General features: G+C 44.5%; 1 protein-coding gene across 1 annotated transcript in view; it reads left to right on the forward strand.

The window, feature by feature from the left end:
- The window catches only part of Aff3 (ALF transcription elongation factor 3), a 577,149-nt gene that overhangs the window by 306,412 nt on the left and 248,308 nt on the right, over positions 1-22,429 (forward strand). Inside the window, exon 7 of the mRNA XM_027950674.2 lies at positions 11,716-11,763. Within this exon, the coding sequence (XP_027806475.2) occupies positions 11,716-11,763 (48 nt within the window). The remainder of the gene's footprint in view (positions 1-11,715; positions 11,764-22,429) is intronic.

The following is a 22,429-nucleotide window of genomic DNA, read 5'->3' on the forward strand; positions in this document are numbered from 1 at the left end:
TCCTCAGTAATGAGTTTAACCCATGGTTTGCTGCATGCTATACGCATGTTACCTTTCTCCCTGCAAATAAATATTGACGATCTTTGTAAACGGTTCTCTTTACATGTCTTTAGCTAGCATCTTCCATAGCTTGCTTATAGACTGATCATGCTTAAAGTTAATAAACCTGCCTCCCTCTAAACCTTGATGATGTCAGCACATTACCTGAGGTCTTAAAAAAATAGTTAAGTAATGTAAACAGGTTGCAGTAGATTTTCTTGTTTAAATACTTTCATTGATTTATTATTAATTAATCTCTCAAATTTCTATCAGTTAATGCCTTTAGTTTACCGGATACCTGTAGCTCTTGCTCCACACACTCAGTTGGTGCTGGTAGGATGCTGTTCTCAGCATTCTCTGTGGGGCTTTATTCACAAGCACCTTGTGGCCCACATACCATATCGCACTAACCCTGAAGACACAGAACTGTGCCTTTAATCATTGTCTTCATGGAAAATTATTGGAAATGATCAGAATTTTGAATTATAGTCTTCAAACCGGAACAAATCGGACACTTGAGAGGTATGAGTTAATAACTAGCATCCATTTATTCAACTTCCAGCTGAACCTGTAGTCATTCAGACCCCTTCTCTAAATGGATGCTTCTAAATGTGAAAAACAACTCAAAATGACCCCTGCACATTCCCACATTGGTCCCAGCTCTCAGGTCTGCACTGACCCAATGTAAGTCTGGGCCCTCTTCCATAGCAGCGAGCATGAGGTTTCCATGTGGCTGGCTCCTTCACTCCTCTCCTTCCTGGGACAAGCATCACTCCTTCCGTCCTCTCTCACCTGCTGAACCCAGCAGCAATTTTGCCATGCGCACCAGACTCTCCCAGCCCAGAAGCATGGCAGACAGGAAACACACGGTGATTACTCAGAACAGCGAGGTTCTCACAGTGGGGGCGGGAATCTGCCATGTACAGGTTTGTAGGTGGGGAGCAGAATGGGGAGGGGCCTCTTAAACTACGTCTTGGTGATCAGAGGCAGCCTGCTCATCAAATGTGTGGTGGACACACAGGTGGCTCTGTGCACGCTGCCCCACCCACTGGTAAGTTTTTCCTACAACATTTCATCTTCTGTACTGGATCAGGTATTTGTTTATTATTTTCCCCATCTCCTCTTATTAAAATCTAAACTCCATGAGGGCCTGAAGTTGTATTTATGCACTCACAAATCTCTGGCATCTAGAACATACCAGACACATCCTAAGCATACGATAGATATTTGTTGAACAGTAGTCCACAGGTATAGCTTGTCAGTTAGCCACTAGCTCATCTAAATTCATACACTTCTGTCTACCCTCTGAGAAATCTCGAAGACCTTAACAGTGCCTCGCAGAAATCCAGACACATGATACTTAAGACCAAAGGAAATCTGTAGAGATAACATTGTCTGATCTTTGTGAACTCCTGTTGCTTTCTACTAATTATTGCTCTTTCTTTTCTGAGTATTAAAACACTAAAAAAAAAAAATTGTGATTCTAAAATTCTATGTGTATGATTCCAAAATAGAAAAACTCTTTCTACTTACTGCTCAGTTGTCAAGTAGAAGTTGCTGGTAAATGCTTCGTGCACTCCCTCATTCAATCCTGATTTTAGTAGGTACAATTATTATGCTGCCTTCAGAATGAGAATGGTGAGTTGGGTGCAGTGGCGCACGCCTGTAATCCCAGTGGCTTGGGAGGCTGAGGCAGGAGGATCGTGAGTTCAAAGCCAGCCTCAGCAAAAGCAAGGCACTAAGCAATTCAGTGAGACCCTGTCTCTAAATAAAATACAAAATAGGGCTGGGGGTGTGGCTCAGTGGCTGAATGCCCCTGAGTTCAATCCCTAGCACCACCCCCACACACACACAAAAAAAGAATGAGATAGGTGAGGCCTGGAGAAGTTAGGTAAACTTCCCAGAGGGGGCACCTGTGACAGACGGAAGAATTAAGTTTGCAAAAACCCAAGCTGCTGCCTGCTGCCCCAGACCTCCTCTGGTGTGATTGTGGGGACCCAATCTTAGCAAGCTTAGGGGTCTAAGCTTGCCCTTATTCTTAGTCTTGAGACCACCTTGCAGATTTTTCAAGTCTGCTCTTTGGTTGTAACTGACATTAACAGTCTGTCATTCATTCCTCGCCAGCTGCTGTTTCTAGATGCCCTTTATTTTTAGCCTTAAGGAAATCATTTCTAAGAATCATTTACTTCTCCAGTGCTGGACATCAAACCCAGAATCAAACAAGTGCACATCATTCCTGGATACTTACCGTGGTGGAGAGGAGGGCTGGTAGATAACTAAATGGTGCCTTTTCTCTTTCTGTAAGAACTTAAGCATGGTGTTAGGTAGAAAATAACCTCGACAATTTTCATTTACACTTTCTGACTGCTCTTGCTAGTATTTACCGTAAAAATGATCATTTTCAGTTGAATTTTTCTAGCCTCATCTTGGGGGTGTGTTAATGAGACTGTAAGCCTTTTTGTTTTTGGTGAACAAAGTTGACATTTTCTCCTTTGGAAGGGAAAATTCTTGATGCACAAATGTGTCTTGTGATCAATTACATACAATTATAATCTCTTGGAAGAAGACAAAGAAGCCAAAGATCATGGAACCACAGAGTGACATAAGCAAATGGTTTTCTCTTTAACTTTCCCAGTAGTCACCTGCATGATGTGGGCGATATTGAAGAGGGGTCATTGGCATCCTGAGCTCTTAGAATCTAACCATCATAGTCTCAGCATATTTGAAATGTGATGTCTGTTTCTTATCAATCTTTCCATTTTGCAAAACTTTTTTTTGGCCAGGCCTGGCCCTGTAATCCCAGCAGCTTGGTTGGCTGAGACAGGAGGACTGTGAGTTCAAACCCAGCCTCAGCAACTTAGCAAGGCACTAAGCAACTTAGCAAGACCCCGTTTCTAAATAAAATATTAAAAAGAGCTGGAGATGTGGCTTAGTGGTTAAGCACCCCTGGGTTTGATCCCCAATACCCAAAACATAAAATACAAATAAAGATAACTTATTTTTTCTTCTCTTTTTTGGATGAAGTTTCATGGGGTTGATAATACCAGTGAGGGATGAAGATTCAAACAGGTTGTCTTCTCCAGGGATCCCACCAAGTGGCGTTCAAATAGTGACAGAATGCAGTCTTCTGTCTTGTAGAAAGAATACAGGGGTCTGGAGAAGTATATCTTTCCTTCCTGAGCTGCCCAGTGAGGTTTGGCTTTGCCTGATGATATTTTTCATGAAAACTTGGCAATCACTTCCAGGGGTGTTGTTAGACCATCCTTGATAGAGGAGAGGGCAAGGTCACCTCCAGGTACCCCAAGTTCCTGAAGCAAACATATTTGGCCTGCCTCACACTAGAACTTACATACTATTTTCCCAGGAACTGTATGTTGCAAGGGAGGGGAAGGGAAAAGGTAACATTCATTGCCTCTGCTCCTAATGCCCTGCAAATATTTCCCAAAATTAATGGCAAAACTACACTAGCAGCATCCAGAAGGAAAATGCCATCAAAGTCTCCACATTTGCAAATCTGTCAATAACGGCATTATAGATAGATTTTTAAATGTAAGGCATTGAGTACTGAAAGTTTCTCACCAGACAATAAAAATATCCCATTTTTTCAGTCTTATTTGTCAATGATGTGTTCCCCCTGCCTCTCAGACGGGCTTGCTCCCCTCCGCCCCTGCTGATTGCAGCATGTATTTGTAGCATGTCTCCTCAGAGAGCATTCACAAGAACAGTTGATATAGGGTACACAGGAGAGCTCTGTTCTGGGAGTCAAACAGACCTGAGACCCCCTGGGGAGGTCTGACAATCATGGAGGGAGAGACCCATGAAGAACATGATGTATAAAGGGTTATTTGTGAGTCTGCTCTTTGTGTGTGTTAGCTAAACACTCGAATAAACTTAACAGAATATGCCAAATAGAATACAGGTTGAGTACCCCTAGTCCAAAATCTGAAATACTTCAAAATTCCAAACATTTTGAGCACTGATGTGGTGCCCCAAGTAGAAAATTCCACACCTTACCTCATATGAGAGTTTGCAATTAAAAATACACAAAATTATTTAAAATATTGCACTAAGTTGCCTTCAGACGATGTGTATAAGGTGTATATGAAACATAAAAGAATGTTGTTTAGGTGTAGGTCCCTGAGATATCTCATCATGTATGTGCAAATATTCCCAAATTCAAAATTAAAATGCTTGTGATCTCAAGTATTTTGGATGAGGAACTCTTCACCTTGTATTGTCAAATATATAACACCACTATTGCCATTTCCAGTAGCCATTTGCATTCATAACTAAAAGAGAATTGATTATCTGTCTTACTGGAGGTTGCAAATAGAGCAAGCCTAAGTATCTAATCGGTTAATCTCTTTGCCCACATTGGATTACTCTCCCTGCATCTCGCAATCTGCTGTGGTTCGTGTTTCATGACTATGAAAGAAAAAATTGTTTCTGACTGTAAATCATCATAAAATGTGATTTCTCTGTACATTTCTATCTTTTAAGGAGAAAGATAAAGATAGATAGATAGATAGATAGATAGATAGATAGATAGATAGATAGAAAGAAAGAATGAATAGGGATAGATTTTGTAGGAATGGCCTCACAGCAAGCTTTCTGCTACTGACAGACAGCATATTGTTTGTTATTAGATTAGGGGGCAGATAAATAGGGGCAGGGAGATGTTCAGAGATTTTTAAAAAGGAAATGGTGCTTTTCAGAAGTCTCACTGCAGTCTGTCCATCCTGAGGGTTGAATGACTCACTGTTGTGGCCCCTGTGGGAGCCTGCTGGTCCTCCTCTGGCTAGAAGGAATGATGGGAGATGAAAGAACACAGAGGTCTAGAAGTGTTCTTGTCAATGTCAATTACAAGGGGGAAGCACATGTTCCTCATGACTGCTTTGTGGTTTCTATACCCAGCGTTGACAGGGCAGTGTGGAAGATGACCCCAACACCCAGCCCTCGCCGCTGATTAAGACATGACCCCCCCTGGAAGAGCACTCGATATCAATTAGAGATCAGGATGTAAAGTCACTGCCTCTGGTTCTGATCTCTTTATGCCATCAATAGGCTTTTGACAAGGTTAGCTCCCTGATAGACCACTTAACTTCCTGAAAGGCAGATGCACTTTTAACTACAAGCTCTGATTGAGATCACTAATATTCATTATAAAAATAAAATCATCATTGAAAGACCTTGTCCTCCTCAGGCTAAGAATCTGATGGAAAAATCAATTATTACAGGTCAAGTATCCCTATCCAAAATGGTTAGGACTAGAAGTGTTTTCTAATGTGGATTTTTTTTTTTTCAGACTTTGGAATATTTGCCTTTACATAATGAGCTGTGTCGAGTCTAAACATGAAATTCATTTATTTTTATACAAACCTTTTACAGATAGCCTGGAGATGATTTTATACACTATTGTAATTAACTGTGCATTTTGGAACTGTGCATTATCACCTGTCACATAAGATCACTTGAAATGGAATTTTCCTCTAGTGACTTTATATTGATAATCAAAAGTTTGAGATTTTTGGAGTATTTCAGATTTCAGATTTTTGGATTAGAAATGTTTAACCTGCAATTTTTAATATAGTAAAATCATATAGGAAGCAGAGGAATGAGAAAAAAACTGTTTAATGGATGTAAGGTGTTTTAATTTGGAAGGAAGGAAATATTTTGCCACTAGAAGACATGATCATTATTTACAATATGGTAAGTGCACTAAATGCCACTGAATTGTTAACTTTTCCTAAAGTTAATGTAGTTTATGCTCTTTTCCTCTCTGTACTACAAAGAGGCTTGTACTAGAAGGTATTTGCAAAGTCTAGCACAGCCCCCTCGGGGTATTATTTTGTATCATTTTGTGGAATTCCTGAGTTTTTCTTATACACACATCTCAAACATTTCTTGTTAGGCTATCTTCATTTATCTTTCTTAATGCTGCAAGGACTTTTAAATGGATCATTCCGGAACGGTTACATAGAAGAGCTATTAAACTTTACTTTATTTATGACCCTTGCTTTATTAGCCTCCCTTTTTAATAATAGGAACAGTGAAGTCTTGGATTTTTCTAGGTATATGACCAAAAATTAGTAAGTTGAGATGATCAATTTTGCTCTTTTCCCTAGTTTTGCAATACTTTAAAAGGGCTCTAATATTAAATACTAAACTCTCTTTGCATTCCTGGGAGAAGTCCCACCAATTCTTATAATATTGCATTGTATTTGTTAATAGTCTATTGAGAATTTATTGTCATAAGGGATATTGATCTATTCTCTTTTGTTATATTTTATGCTATTTTAATAAAATAAATTGCATCGTTTTCTACTCTGAGGAAGAAAATAGATGAGACTAGTTCTTTCTGAAATATTTGAAATTCTTCATTCTAAAACAATCTAGCTTGAGGCTCATTGTGAAAATAATTTTTATTTTATTTTATTTGCATTCTCAGGTTTATAGGTATAATTCTTTTCTTTATATAATGTCAGTCTTTTTCCAAAAACTGCCAATTTCATCAAGACTTTTTATTTATTAACATTTTGTTCTACTTTAACATTGATATCAATATTCTATTATAATACCTTCCTGTGTTATTTTATCTACTTAAATTGCATTGGTTTGAACTTTCTTTTCATCAAATAGCTTTATACATGACCTTTCTAATGCCATTGGCAACATGTTTTATTTTTGCTATTGTCTTTTTGAAACTCTATTTGGGCTCTGTAGATTCTACTGACTTTATAGTCTAAAAATATTCCATATATTTTCCACTATTTTGTTCTTTAGCCTTCCATTGTATTTCTCTTTTAATTTTAAATTGTTAATTCATTGATTAGCTCATAAATTTCCTTTGGAAAAAAGAATGAAAGACTTTAGTGTGTAAATTTTTCCTCTAAGAAAATCTTTAGAGCATCTCTTTATTTTGTTGTGTTTTAACATTATTTTCTATAACAAAGTTCTTTGTAGTTTTTGTTTTATTTTTAAAAAATCTGGAAGATTATTATGTCTCCACTGCATTTAATTTATAGCTTCATCGTTGGGATAAATTTGTGGGTAAAGAGTCCAGACCATAAAACAACTACCTTGGGAACACTTAGGCTTTTTCTGAAGCCGAGCTCTAAGTGACATGATCGCCTCAGTCTCTGCCACTTCAGCAACTGTCTCAGGCGCACTTGAGAGCTTGGGAGCATTCTAAGGTCATTATATCAACTGTGCCTTATTTAATTTTTTGCTTCAATTCTCTACTCCCATATATATTTTTTCCCTTTGTAGTATCCTTTGTCTATCAGCAAAAAATGGAAGTGGATTGAAGATTTGTAACCGTAATAATCCTATTTCTCTTCCTTTTCCTAGAATATTTAACCTGATGCTCTATTAATGCCCTACTTTTTTTCATTCCACATTGTGCAGATTTTTTTTTTTTTTTTTTTTTGCTATGACCTGTCCTTGAGTTGACGCTAGTATGTCCTCTGCCTCCTGTCATCTTGTTGGCATTTTATCATGCGCCTTTATGCATCCTTTCTGTTTTGATGGTTGATTTTGCTTGTTTTGTTCTCAGAGTGCATAAACGTCCAGATGATGGTAGCAACAGTAGGCTCACAGAGGCAGAGCCGGCTGTGCATGGGTGGCTGAGTGGATGGCACCGTGAGGGGGCTGGTTGGACACGGAGCTGGACTTGCAGCTGGGGGTTGAGGGCACAGTGCAGACCTTGGCGGGGAAGTGTCAGGTTAGGTGTGGACAAGCTGAATGTAGGAGACACGGGCTGTGGGCCTTGTCATTCCCAGATGACCTTGTCCTCAAGGATGAGGCTGAACACCCAATCACAAGGATGGGTCTTCCCATGGAATCAGGACTGTCCCTGAACTGGAACATAGATCCCCGTGCCTACTTCCATAGCATTGATGGCACTTGGGATTGCTTAGTATCTCAAATTTTCTGTAAATCAAGAACAGTATGATTTAAAAAAAAAAAGTTCTTAAAAAAAGCGCATTTAGGTATGTGCCTTTTTTTTTTTTTGTAAATGTTCGGGGGTCTTTGGAGTGCTTGCAGACAAATGCACGCGTTGAGACTTCATATTATTTTGGGATGAAAAGTTCCACCCAAAATGTATCTGATGAAGAGTTAAACTATTTTCAAAACCAGAATGTGTGCAGCTCATCTCCTGTGTGGTGAAATGCCATTTCTCACTGATTTGATCGGGCCTTTTCTCCTTAAGCCTTGCTCTGCCAGGGCTCTGTGCTTGGCATGGTAATTAGGGACTTCTGCTGTCTGCGTTGGGTGGCTCCTGGCTGCTTCTGGAGCTCCACTTTCCTTCAGCTTGGTTCCTTCCATTTCCCTGGCAGAGTGTGTGTTGTGTGTATTTAAACAGTAGGATGAGGGGCAAAGCACGCGACAGGCAAGGCTGCAGGAAGGGGGAATGAGCCGGGGATGCTAGCTTTTAATTGAAGTTTAGTTAGAGGTTCAATGAGGTGAGACTGTTATGACAGATTTCAAAACGTAATGATAAGAAAATGAGGTGGGTTCATCAGAGTTGGAGTAAATACAAGCAACTGCTCAGCAACTCAGCGTGAAACAACAGCTACAAACCCTGAAACAAAAAAGAAAAAAAACAGAGTAATTAAAATTTATATTGTGCAGTCCTCTTCTCAGTGGGTACCTTTCCAAGGGAAGCAATAATTTTATTGTGGAAAAATATAAACACAAAACTTGGAGATGTAAATTGCGTGCGTGTCTTAATCTTATTCCTAAGCATGCAAAGTTTTCAGAATGTAAATATAATCAGAGCCCGCGACTGTAGCTGAAACTGGGTCTGCTAAGGACCTCAAGAGAGCAGGGGGCCCTTCGGTCCCCTTCCCCAGCCTTAACCTACTACCCACCCCTCTGAGCACTCGGAAATGCTGAGGTGGGATTCCATTCTTCTCCAGTTTCTGAGGAAACAAACTCTGGCCTCTTATTTTTGAGTGCCTCAGAAGGGACAGGAGTTAGGACCCTTTCCTTCCCGTCTCCTCTCCCTTAGATCTACCATGCGATATTGGAGGTTGATGGTTGAGAGACAGTGGTTAAGAACTGGACAGTTGGCAGCATGGGACAGAGAAGGAAATTTACCCAAATGCTATGTGAATTTTTTTCATTTCCCCACTTGAAGCCTAAAAATGGCCTCAGCTTGAATCAATCCTCAGAACTGAGCTTTAGGAGACAGCATGACATAGGAGAAAATTCATCAAACCAGTGCTGAAAAAAATGTGCGTGGATTCTGTCCTGACTGTCCCTTGTTGCCAGAATGACTTTGGACAAAGCCCTGGGCTAATCTGAGCCAGCTTCTCCCTCTGCTAAAGTCATTGAGTCAGCCTGAGATTAGCTCCAAGGGGCCTTTCAGTTCAGGCTTTCTGCAGTACGGTGTCCCCTGGATCCACTCCAGTACAAATGGAGCCCTGGAAATCCAAAGCAATGAGTCTTCTTGAGTCCTCAGTGCAATGTTCCAGAGAAGACCCAAGGTGCCCGTTGCCAAAGACTCTCCAGGCTGTGGTTTAAGGCCAGGACTTTCTGGAAGCAGCAAGAGGCCTTCCTAGCAGGGAATACCCAGGCCATCGAGGCTCATGACTGGAGCTGCCATCCAGATGACCCAATGTCACACCTACAGACACGGTCACCTGTAACAACAGAAGGATCTAACAGTGCATCATCTGCCCCATATTCCTTTCTCTGTGCATTCCTTTATCAGAGCAGGGGGTGGAACTTCATAGGTTATAGGGAGAGAGGGTCCCTAAAACAACCTGTCATCTAATATAAACCACATAGAATAAAATTAAAGGGTCCCCTTCAGGGGGAAGCTTAGCTTTAAGGAACCAAAGCCCAAGTTTAATAGGAAGAGTCTTTTTAGCATGCTATTTTTTCTGGGTAATTCTACCAGGAGAATGTGAGATCAGAGTTTTCCATAATTGTTCTAAGGTAGAAAATAAAAAGTACGTTGAGAGTTTAGCATTTGCCCCATCAGCATGTCGCACAGCAAGAACGACTGGGGACGTGGAGGGGGAGTAAGAGAAGTGGGGGTGGGTTCAATGGTAGGTTGGGACCACTTTTTCTCAACACCAAATATCCAGAGAGGTCATCCCAAAAGGCACAACCTTTGTGGTGGTTGCCTGCAGCTTCCTTCTGATAGATAAGCTCAGACATACTAAGGGAGAGGATGTGTTTGAAGCCCAGTCTTTGGGATTGGGAAACACTTCTGGAGGACCATCCCATGGTCAGTCCAAGCTGTGGCCTCGGCCAAGTCTTGTAGATTTTCTGGACCTCAGTTGGGAGACTTGGACAAAGTGCTGATTCTTGATAGGAGGAGGTTTCTGTGATGTGTGGGACCTTCCCACATGCTGGCCCCTTCGTGGGGTGAAGGGTAGACTATTCCAAAGGGAATGATCTTTCCCTAGGAAAAAGCATGGAGTGGCATGCACAGGGGCAGGAGGAGCATGAAGGTGTGGTCCGCCATCTTTGAAACTCCTAGAGCTGATCCTGATAGGCCTCACTTTCCTCCGAGCTGCAGAAAATAAATTAATTTGCTTTTTCGTCAGTCATCTGATAACTCTCACTTCCTCCTCCATGCTATGTGAAGCACGGGTGCAGGACCAGGTGGAGGCCCTGAATCTGTGAAGGGTACATTCCCGAGGGTGGGGACGGTGTTGGAGAATCAGTAACTGGATTGGGGTTGTGGGAAGTGAGTGCTGCTGAGAGAGGACCCCAGGGTCAGGGCCAGCTGCTCTGAGGAAACCACCGCAGAGCTGGAATTATCTAGAAAACCAGGGGAGGTGCCAGTGACATTCCTGGTAGAGAGAGAACTGTGAGGAGGAAGGGACAGTGGACTTGGAGAAGAGATCACTGAATGGTCCGTTCTAGGAGGTCACACTTACTGACGTCAACAGCTTTAATTACAAGATGAGAGAATGACCTCTCCAAGGCCACAGATGGGCACAGACGCTCCCCAACTTCATATCCCCACAAAATCTCGTCCTGCGCTCTGAGATATGGAACCATAAATGGCCAAACAGTGTCTCTGCCAGTTAAAGTACTCTCCAGGGTCAACTGTGACCTGAAGCCACCACAACTCAGAGTCCCTTGGCATCACCAGGGCCCGAGCAGTGTGGTGACAGGAGAACAGGGGGCTCCAGGGTATGACACCAGCAGGCTGTGCTGAGGTTCAGAGGGGGTGTCTTTTTGGGGTCTTTTGGTTTGGAGCCAAATCTAGGATTTGAGGTCTATGGAACTTGTAGATTTCTACTTAATCTGTCACAGCCACTGTCCCCCCTCTGGCTCTTTTGGTAGGTAAACTGGATCCACTTACACAGCAATGGCTAGGGATTCCATATTTTGGTGGAACCCAAGGTGGACAGGGCTCAGACCTGTGGGTCATGCTGTGTACTCCCAGGAGCCCACCTCACTTCAAGTCAGTGTGGCTGGAAGGCCCAGGGCTGAGCCTCTGCAAGGCATGTCCAGGCTGGGGAGGGGGCACGGCATAGCCAAAATGGAAGCCAGCCCTGGAGGAAAGACGCCTGTCAGCAAGGCCCAGCTCCGAGTCCCTTGGTCCACAGATCTGTTTTTCCTCACTGAAGTGGAAGCTTGCAAGCTCTCTGCTCTTGGTGGCCATAACTATTCTATCAGGCTTAATTTTTTTTTTCCCTTGACTTTCAGGAGAGTCGATCTGGAGAAAGCAACAGCTGTGTCGAAGAAATAATCCGGGTAAGAGACTTTTAAAAATCTTATCAATGTGTTGGGCCTGGAAGTCAGGCAGAAAGGAGGCGTGTGGCCCCAGCGTCAGGGAGCCCAGGGTTTATATGTTGCTTGATGTTTGTGTTTTCTGGAGGTAGGAGCTCACCTAGGAGCCGTGGCACCGGCTGAGATGACACTGTTGTAAAGCCATCGGCCAAAAGACAAAAGAACAGTCTGTAGATGAAAAATACGGCGATACCCACATTTGGATGCACCCATTTATCATCCGACTCTTTGAGAGCATCTTTTAATAATCTGTACTTTTCAGTCAGGCAGGAGTTGCCTTGTTATTTTTCTTCTAAACTTAATTAGAATCAGAAGCACCTGACAACGAGGTAATGCTGAGCCTGAAAATGTATTTCTGTGTTGTTCTGCATGTTATTAGCTTCCCTGTCACTCCAAGCCTTTCCTTTTCACCACCGCGGTCCCCAAGTTTCCTGCATGAGTCTGTCTCTCAGGCAGATTGGCAGGTGGGGTGTGGGCCCTTGTGCCGTGTTCGTGTTTTCCTGAGCACCCCAGCCCACAATCAGGAAGTGACCGTCCTCTTTACTCGTATTTTTTCAAGGGAGTCACCTAATAATTTACAGTTCTCAGAAAACTGATATTATACTGGGCAAAGCACCAAGACAAATTAGACCAGATGGAGTAGCCATTCCCTGTAAAGGGGTGGGGGGACCAACTTTATTTTATTATATTCCTAACTTTTCAACATCCCACACACTCTTCCTTGAATTGCCAGTGCATTACAGTAATACCGTGTAATTGTTTGACTTAAGCTTCTACATTAACAAACAGAAAAATAAAAAAGAAGGATTTTTCCCCTTTAATAAATCTTTTAATTTGCAAGTTGACCAAGAGACTTAATTGAAAATTTGATTTGTTTAATTCATAATCATTTCTATTTTTTTTTGTAAATAATGTAGAAAACGATTGTCAAAGCAGGCAGCTTCCCTTGGGGCCTTGAAGTAGATGTTATCTCTCTTCTGTTCTGTTTTAGGTTAAGTGTTAGTGTACAGCCCTGCTTCCTTGCTCAGAGTCTAAATCTCCCTTTTGAAGCCATAATCCTTCGAGGGGCCTTGGTGTCTAAATCTGCAAGATGATAATACCAGCACACACGGGTCCCCTCTTCCGTTCTCTAGACCTTGTGTCACCTCTGGGCCTTTTGGAGGATATGGAAGAAACTTGTCCTTTGGCCCTTCTCTTCTCTAAGCAGGGCCTCGGGTTTGCATAGAGATGTGAGTGATATGCACACTGAAGAGAGAGAGTCTAGGTAAAGTAAAATTCAATTAAAATAAAGCAGATTGCCACAGTCAGGACCGTGAAGCTTTCTTGTTTTTTCCTGAAGAGGGCTGATGAGAGCCTCCTTCCTCCCCAAGCTCCTGCCATCCCATGACACTGACTCGTCCCACACTGGTGGCACCCCCGCCTCAGCCGTCCCCCAGTTGGGCGTGAGGCAGAGAATTTGGGCTCGCAGGCAGTGGATTTGTGTCCATAGGGGAGATGGAGGAGTCTGTGGAGGGGGGCATGGGAGAGGGAATGTGCTAGAAGACAGCAAGTTGTCTGAGCTCTGCTCTTCCCAGAACCTGCAAGGATCGCTCCAGCACAGGAGGGAGCAGAGACTTGAGGGAACAGGTGACCTGGCCCGAGCAGCAGTAAAGAGAGAGCCCTTACTCTCTCCCTCTGACAGCAGGGGTCTTTAGCACTGGGAGCTCCTCAGGGAGCCAGCCAGTGTTCCTGGTGGCCCCTGGAATGTCTTTCTGCCTCTTGTCTGCCTCCCCCCACATCAGTCATCCTCCAAGGTCATCTTCCCCTCTCCCCCTAAGGACTCCATCGCACAGGGCTCCTCAGTGAGGACCTGTCACATTTATTGTGAGTGTCTCCCATGCCAGCCTTCCTCCCAGACGGTGACCTTAAAGTCTGGAATTTAGAATTCCCAATTTTGCTGAATGAACGAATAAATCAATAAGAGGGTGAGTGGCATGATTCTCTAACGGAAAATGATAAAAGTCATCGAGGTGGCTTGCCGGTTTCGTGTGCTGCCAATCATAGATGTGATCTTTTCAGAGCCAAGTTTGCATGGATGGTCTTTGTAGAGGCCAAGTGTCCTTATCACTTCTTCTGCCCTTGTGACCAGCCAGGCAAACCTATCGTGGTCAAGGTCACCTGGAGGACTTGCTATTTGTAGCCACCATGTTGGAGCGATGGTGCTGTCTTATTATGGAAGAAGAGGCGGGTCATGAAAAATGCCTTGAAATGATGACAGTCGGGGAGCTCCTGCCTCTTCACATGGGGGCCAAATGGGCATGTACCCTCGCCCTCTTGGACAGTCTTCTGAGAGAGGTCGGCGCTTGCTTTTTAAAGATTCCTCTTTAAATGAACCTGTAACTTTAACTGTGACCTTCTTTGAGGGGACAGAGGACTTCCCTGAGGAGGTGGCATTTGAATTGGTGCTTGAGGGTAAATAGGAAGTCGGTGAGGACTCCAGGTGGGGAAATGGAAGGACTCATCAGGGCCCTGACAGGACAGGGAAGGCCAGAGTGGCTGCTCAGAAGGAGGGTGAAGTCCAGCAAGAGTGGTGGAAGCCCGAGGGCACTGGCCTCCTCGGTCAGGTCATGTTCAAGATCCTGTAAGAAAGGGAGCGGTGGAGCATTCATGCAGAGTGACGTGGTGACGTTGGCAATTTAAGTGCCATGGAGAATGGAGGGAGGGGTTAGGAGAAGAAGCAAGGCTCTTCAGGACTCCAGAGGAGGTTCCCCCCGCAGACAGGGGGAGCGTTTTGGGGGAAACAAGAGGAAACCATGAGTTCATTTTTGGACATGCTGATTGGAGGTGCTTTGGAGAACCCAAGTAAGCTTGGAGAGCAGAGGTGCATGTGCAGGAATGCAGCAGAATTCTGAGATGCAGGCCAACATTTTGCATATTAATTAGCAGCTCATTAAGTTGATTAGCATATCATTGGCAATTAGCCCATAGAAATGGCAACATTTTCCTGGAGAGAGACTAGAGACCAAGAAATCGTGAGAGCTTAAATTCTCCTGTTTAAAGGCCAAGCAAAGGAGGATCCCCCGGGGTCAACAGAAGGGGGAGGCAGTGATCCGAGGTGCTTCATGAATATTGCCATGGTGAAGTCATGGGACCCAAGGGCAGAGAGTTGCAAGCTCCACAGCGTTAGGACACTGTGGACAGGAAAGATGAGGACCTGAAACCACCTAGCGGGTAGAACATGCTTGGTGGCCCCTTTGAGTGCCGTCTCTGCAGAGTGGAGGAGACAGAATCCACTAGAGACAACAGCTCCCCAGAGAAAAGGCCAGTAGCTTCCATTCAGCCCCCTTGTCAACAGCAATGTGTCCCCAGGTGTTGGAAGAGCATTCACCGAGCGCTCATTAAGTAGGCAGCCCAAGGTCCTCTCTTGACCATCACAGCTGCTCCACCAGGTAGGCACCTTTGACATCCCCATTTTACAGGTGAAGAAACTGAGGTGAGATGTTCAAGTCAGGTCACCCAAAGTCACAGGGCTTGTCAGTGGTAGAGCTGAGACCTTAACGATGTCTGGCACCAGTTCTTTCTCCCCCTCACTCTCTTTCTCTCTCTCATCTCTCTGGGTGGTCTCACTAAATGCAGAAGTCTCCCTGGCTCATTAATGAAACCACCCAGGCATTTTGCCCTGAAAGGGAGGTTTTCCGTTTCCAAATGTTCATGATGCAGAAGTGCTACGTCATGTCTTGGTGCACTTAATCTCGCACGGGTTTTACAGCCTCATCTTTACTTCTTCCTCTCCCCTCTATTTGTGCTGAGGTGACTGTTTTCAAGTCATTTTAATAATACATTGTGTATAAAGTATAATTATACTTACCCAGAAAATTCGGATCCTGGGACCTAATAAATCTGTGTGCAAGGGCAAGATTCTCTTAACGGAATGAACCGAGTTCTGTGCAGATGAGCAACAAGGGCTGGCGGGCCTCGTGGACGGCGTATGTTTGTAACAGACAGATTTCCAAGTTATGCCATGTTTCATCCTCAAAGGCTGCAGTGCTGTAATACTTCGGTGCTTTTCAGAGCTTTACCCATTAACATATAAAGGCATTAACATTTATTCAGCCAATAAAATAAGTTTACAACTTAATGGGAGGAGTGCGAGGCTGGAATCTAGGATGTGCCTGTAGGACACTTGTGGCTTGTGGAAGGCGCTCTTGACCACATGGTGCGCCTTTGTTCCAAGAGGCCAGCATTGGAGACTCTGGGGTGAGCTTAAGGAATGAATTTGGAGACATGTTCACTGCGGCATGGGAGCAGATGACCTTCTGGGCTTTCATCTTTGGTCACTAATTTAATTCTACTGCACTGTGAGATTTTCATAGAGAATATTTCCACAGAGTTCCTTCTCTGTTTCTAAGAAGGCAGTGAGGAGTTCTGGAGATTCATAGCAGTTTCCAGATATTACATTGAACAGACTTCAGGAGAATAAAGGGAACTCATTTTTTCCTTGGTTTTCCAAAAACTAAGGAGCCTCCCGAATATGATTTCCAGCTGTGGTCTCGAGCTCTGTGGGTTGGGAGCACTGTCTTGTGTAACTCCCATCATTACGGCCCATCCCGTGTCCTGACTCCGGATGGTGGGACAAGTGAAGCCTTGTGCTCCAGTGCCTACATGCTCCTTAACTCAGATGAAAACATATTAGCCCCTCTCTGCCTGCTGGAGAAGAGGGAACAAAGAGATGACTTGTTTTCAGTGACCTACTTGGGTCATTTGCAGAGTTGGCTGGGGTCAAATCTCCCCTGCTGCAGACCAGACAGCCTCTTCCCCAGCTCCTACTGTTTCCTCTAGAAATAATTGCATTTGTTGTTTCCAACAGTAAAGATTTCATTAGTGACCAAATGAAGCCCACCAATGGCAAAATCAATCCAGGTATACCTGTGGAGGGGCCCCATTCCTATATCCCATTACTTGTTGTTGTATAATAAAATCAAAACCAAAGAAACCTGAGGCTAGAGAAGTACCACCAAGCAAAACCTGCAGTAAGCCTTTTCCAAGATAAAGGAGTGCACTTGGTAATGTTTCTTTTGTTTCCTTTTTGCACGTGGCTATCTGAATGGTTCGGAACACAAGTGACACACTTTTATACTTTTTTTACATCTGTAGATGAGTTCTTAATAGGTGCCATTGTATTGGACTTTTCCACTGAAACCCAAAACCCTGACTGAATGGCTACACTCATCTCCAGGGGTGTCCCGGTGCCTAGCAGGCGTATCCAGCAGTGTGCTCCTGTTAGCAGAGCCATTTGGCTGCACGTCTGCAGGCTTTGCAGTGACTCTGGAGGAGTTCTGTTTCTAACAAAGGTAGAGCAAGAAACCTCTCCAGTTCAGAATCTATTTTGAGCCCGGAAGTTTGGGGGTGATGTCCATGGGAACCCCAGAGGTCTGGAAGCTCCTGTTGGGAAAGAATAGCTTTGCTTTTTGGTATTTTCCTGACTCGTCCTGATACACACTGTTGGAAATCACACAGCCATATTCAGAACCATATGTGTAGAAGACCCAGGGAATGTCAGCAGTGTGGGTGTGTAAAAGGCTGTGAGGTTATTGTTTCTGCCCTAACAGTTCAGGGTAGATTCTGCACCTCGTGGGTGTTCATCTACATTTTACTGTGAGGTTTTCACAGCTTCTCGTGAGATCCTTAAAGACCCTTAGCACCACACCAGAGGATCAAGGCATTAGAAAAACTCAATTTTTGTAGGTTTTCTGTAGTTCTGATCTTACCAGGTATACCAACAGAACTAAAGAAGGAAGGGCAGGAAGTATCTCAAAAAGAAGTGGAAGAGTTCAGGGCTCAGGAGAGCTCAGCAGGTAGGGTGAGGGGGCACGGGGAGGATGGAGGCAGGTAGAGATGGGCTCCTTTTGGTGGCAGCACTCACCTGACAGGTGGTTTGTAGAGTTCACTGCCAGCAATCCAAACCAAGAGGGTAGAAGGCAGGGTTAGAGCTGAGAGTTTTGCCTCTCTGGCCCCCTCTGTGTGTGGTCCTAGAACCAAACGTCCCCATCTATAAGTTCCATTCAAGTTCTCCTAGTGGCCTCCTTGTTTTTGCTCCTCTATGTTTGGGTGAGAATTTTCAGAAAAGTAAGAGCTTAAATGTGAATCATGTAGAAAAAAAAGTGTGCCCATGTACCCGGTGCAGTGGCACACGCCTGTAATCCCAGCAACTCAGGAGGCTGAGGCAGGAGGATCACAAGTTCAAGGCCAGCCTCAGCAACACAGCAAGACCCTGTCTCAAAATTAAAAAAAAAAAAAAAAGGCTGAAGATATAGCTCATTACCACCAAAAATGTGCGAATTCCTATCTTAGTCTGTGAATGAAGTTTGCCATCACAGTGTTGCTGTTTTTAATCTACAGAGTTACAGACATCAGTACATATGAAATCACAGTAATGCATTCCCCAAATGCATCACTCATTTTATTTTATTAACACATAAAAATTATACTTGTTTCTGGGGAACTGAGTTCTGGTGTTCTATTGTACATTCGGGTAACTACAGATAATGAGAACATATTTTTAGAAAGTCAGAAAAAAATAATTTTTAATGTTTTTATTGCAAAGAAATGATAGATATTTGAGGAGATAGGCATGCTTACTCTGATGCTCTGATTTGAATATCACACAATACATACATGTAACTTCTTTTTTATCTACAGATTGCACGCAGGGCCTAGTGCATTCTAGCACGTGCTCTACCACTGTGCTGCACCCCCAGCCCTCCGTAACATTTTTAATCTGGTTTCACTTGAGTGTCCTTCTCCAGCAGTCCAACTGTGCATTGCTGATACACAATACTGGCCAAGCAACTTGCTTTATGACTTCATTTAAGAGAACCAATGCAATTGATTTTTCCTTTCCTATTTCTGTATTTAATATAACCTTATATGTGCATCAGACTTTAAAAACCTTTCTAGAGGTCAGAACTGAAAATTATTTACAGAATTTTTACATTTTAAGACATTTCAAAGAATGTTTAGAGTTCTAATTAAGAAGTATCTAGACATTAAAATAAATTAAAATCTACTAAGGCAATATTAGCCCTTAAAATATGAGGACAGGTTAGGACTCTACTTCTTTGCAAAATTCTGGGGAGTAGGCACGTTCGTGTGTAAACCCAGGCAGGAAATTCCCAGCCCAAAGGTCCCTGTCACCTACTTCACCTCTCCCCAACAGAAATTGTTCGGTTTTCACTCTGACCTGAAAGTTCCATCAGGTCTTTGCAGATAACTCCTCAAGTACAAGTCATTGAAGACCTCTTGCCACCATCACTGCCCCTGAATTCTCTGCAGACTCCCCTCCAGGGTCAACCTGTGCCTGGCACAGCCACACCAGGTGAGCCCCTGCTCTGAGGCAGGGTTGTCTCTGTTGGTGTTGGATACACCTCAGTTCTCCATCCCTCATGCACCCCTGGGTCTCTCTGGGACCGCTGGATGGAGCAGCAGGACCTGCCCTCCAGCAGCTGGCACTAGGACCTCTGGTTTATTCTGGATCCCACTTCCAGATCAGGATTGGAGCATCCAGACTGTGCGGTCACCCCTCAGGACTGTCTCACCCTCCACCCGAGGTCACCCTGGAGGGGGTAGGGTTGCTGGCTGGTCTCTGTCTTCTTGCTCTTGCCTCCTCATCAATCCCCTGAGGAATTCCTCCGCCCAGTACTGGGGATGGAACCCAGGGCCCTGCGCAAGCCCAGCAAGCTGTCCACCGCCAAATTACACCCCCAGCCCCAAAGACTTTTAGAGGCCTTTTCCTAATCACCCCCAGTGAAATCCTAACACCACAGAAGATGCTGTGTGTGTGTGTGTGTGTGTGTGTGTAGCACATTTCTGTGCCTTATAGAGTAAGACCCTGTGATTCCAAAGAACCCACTTTATACGTCCGGGCTGGGTAAGAGCGCCCTCCCTTCAGCACACCTGGGATGCCAGGTCTTCTCACCTGCAGGTGCTTCACCTTGCCTGTCCCTGGTAGGCAGATGGTCCCCAGTGGGCGTCCCACGTCTGACTGGCTGCAACCAGCCAGGGTGCCAGGCACTGTTCTGGGAATCGGGGGCATGGCTCTGGGGCAGACAGGCACAGACCCACCTTTCTGGAGCTCCTGCCACCTGGTCTGCCCCCACCCAGACACTTCCCTGCATCCCACAGTTCCCTCCTTCCTTGTCTGCCCTCCTGCTCCTTGAGGCTGACCCCTCTGTCCATGCTGCAGCCCACTCAGGAGCTCAGAGGCTGCGCCCCTCTCTCTCCATTCTCTTCCAACTGCCATCTTTCTGTGGGCTTCTTGTTCTTGGGGTGCACAAGGACAGATGATTCCCAAAAAGAGGGAAAGAAGGAATGTAAGGTTTCTTGAGTGAGACAATCTGTGCGGCTCTTTTCTCCTCCTTGGTCGATGTTCTCGGCTCATCTCTGTGTCTCCTCTTCATTTTCCCCTCAGCCCCTGCTGCCTGGTGTCTCCCCAGCCTGAAGCACTCCCCAGCTGGTCTCTTGCTGGGCCTTGGAGGCTGCTGACCACAGGATTCGAGTTACAATGCTCATGCCCTTGACATCTCCCCCGCCCTGCACCCCCAGGGGCCACTCCACTTTGTGGAGATTTCTGCTTGGGGTCCTCTGTGGGTCTCTCCTCCTGCATCTAACCTCGGTGCCGGTGTTCCTAGGTTCTCCCCTGGCTCTAGTGTGCCACAGTTCCTCTAGCTTCTGTTAACGACACCCTCCGTCAGTTGGCCTCAACCCCAGCTTTGTGTCATGCTCACCTCTCCTGCTGCCTCCCGGGTGCTTGCCTTTAACCGTGGCCGACCCCCCACCTTATCACCACGTCCACCAGCCTTTCCTCCATCATGAATTATCAACCCTCTTGTCTACCCAAGCCCCTCTGTTCTTCTTCTGCCTCACACCCAGCACAAGCTGCTCCTCTCTGAGCTCATCAGCTCTGGATCCCTCAAATGGGTCCATTCTCTCCACCTTCAGGTCCCCACCTGGTTCAGCCACCATCTTTTCCTGCCTCTGTTCCTCTAAGAGCTGCCCTCTAGCTTCCTGCCTCCTGCCTGCCTCCAGCCAGTCTCCACCATACAAGCGGAACCAGTTTTCCAAAGCACATGTTGGCTTCACATATTTTAGTTGCCCCACCCATCAGCCCCCTGCCCCGGCCACCCAGGGCTCAAGCGTATTCTAGTATCCTCCCTCACCCGGCCCTAATTCATGCTCTGCCTACCCCTGACCACAGATTCAGCTGAGTGACTCCTGCTTATCTACCAAGCTTCACTTGAGATGTCCTCCCCCCCCAAGAAGCCTCCCTGATACCCCAGATCTGAGTTAGATACTCCTAGTCTGTGTTCCCAGGTACCCTTTATTCTTATTACAACCCTTACTACACAATGGCCTTTCTTATTTCCCAGGGATCCATCAAATACCAGGGGCTGGCACCATGACCAGCATGTAATGGGTACTTAAAAAACATAGAATAAGACAGGCATGGTGGCACACACTTATAATCCCAGCAGCTCAGGAGGCTGAGACACGAGGATCTCAAGTTCAAAGCCAGCCTCAGCAAAAGCAAGGCACTAAGCCACTCAGTGAGACCCTGTCTCTAAATAAAATACAAAATAGGGCTGGGGATATGGCTCAGTGGTCGAGTGCCCCTGAGTTCAGATCTCTATACTGCCCCTGCCCCACCCCACCCCCCGCCAAAAAATACTGAACAAGTGCATGAAGAAGAATGAGCCAACTTGGGCCTTTTGCTCAAAGTCTCCCCCTGCTCTCTCACTCTGTTATCCTCCAGTCCTACAACAAACATGTTGGAGGTCTGTTCCTCTAAAACCTTTGATCTCCAAGGACATTCAAGACTGTGGAGTTTTCTGGAAACACTGGAACATCCCGTACAATGAGTGCAAATGCAAACAGGTGAAAATTCACTTGCTGACTCCCAATGGTCAGACAGGAAGGGAACCCAGCAGATCCTACAGCGGACCCCTCAGGAGAACTCGGACTCTTTGTGTCGGCCCCTCGGATCTTGATTATCTTTCTTGAGACTTGAGTTTCACATTTTGATAGGTAATGAATTTGACGAGTCAAAGATATCAAGATAATAAGTTTGCAGGCCTAATTTGGTTAATTGCCACGTTGCTGCTGATAGAGGCCAGGCCTAGAAGTCAAAGCTATTTCCTCTGCTAATCTGCTCTGGGTAAAACAGTTTGGGATCAATTAAAACACATCTATCCAAAGTGATCAACCCAAGACACACATTTTTAAATTGTATTTATTATGAAAACCCCACACAGTGTTCTCTGTTATTTTTCAAATTAAGGGTTGTGAAATTACACTGATGTGCTGCAAATTACTATTGTATACACACAGATCTTAGAAAAATAATCTCTAAGATAGAAAATGATAGTTTGAGGATGGAAGAGATGGAGGCCTTGAAAATGAGAACATTTATCTGGATAATAATCACATATTTTAAATAAGACATAATTGCCTTGTTCTAGTTCTTAGAATCTTATAATTACGTATCTCATTTTAACCTAAAAAAAAACCTTAGAAACCGAATTTTTTTCTCTTACCATCGGATTATGTGTTGTTTTGTAAGTTCTGATAAATTTGATTTACAGGCGTGTAATTTCTT

Source organism: Marmota flaviventris, chromosome 14 (assembly GCF_047511675.1).
Source record: "Marmota flaviventris isolate mMarFla1 chromosome 14, mMarFla1.hap1, whole genome shotgun sequence".
Taxonomy (NCBI): Eukaryota; Metazoa; Chordata; class Mammalia; order Rodentia; family Sciuridae; genus Marmota; species Marmota flaviventris.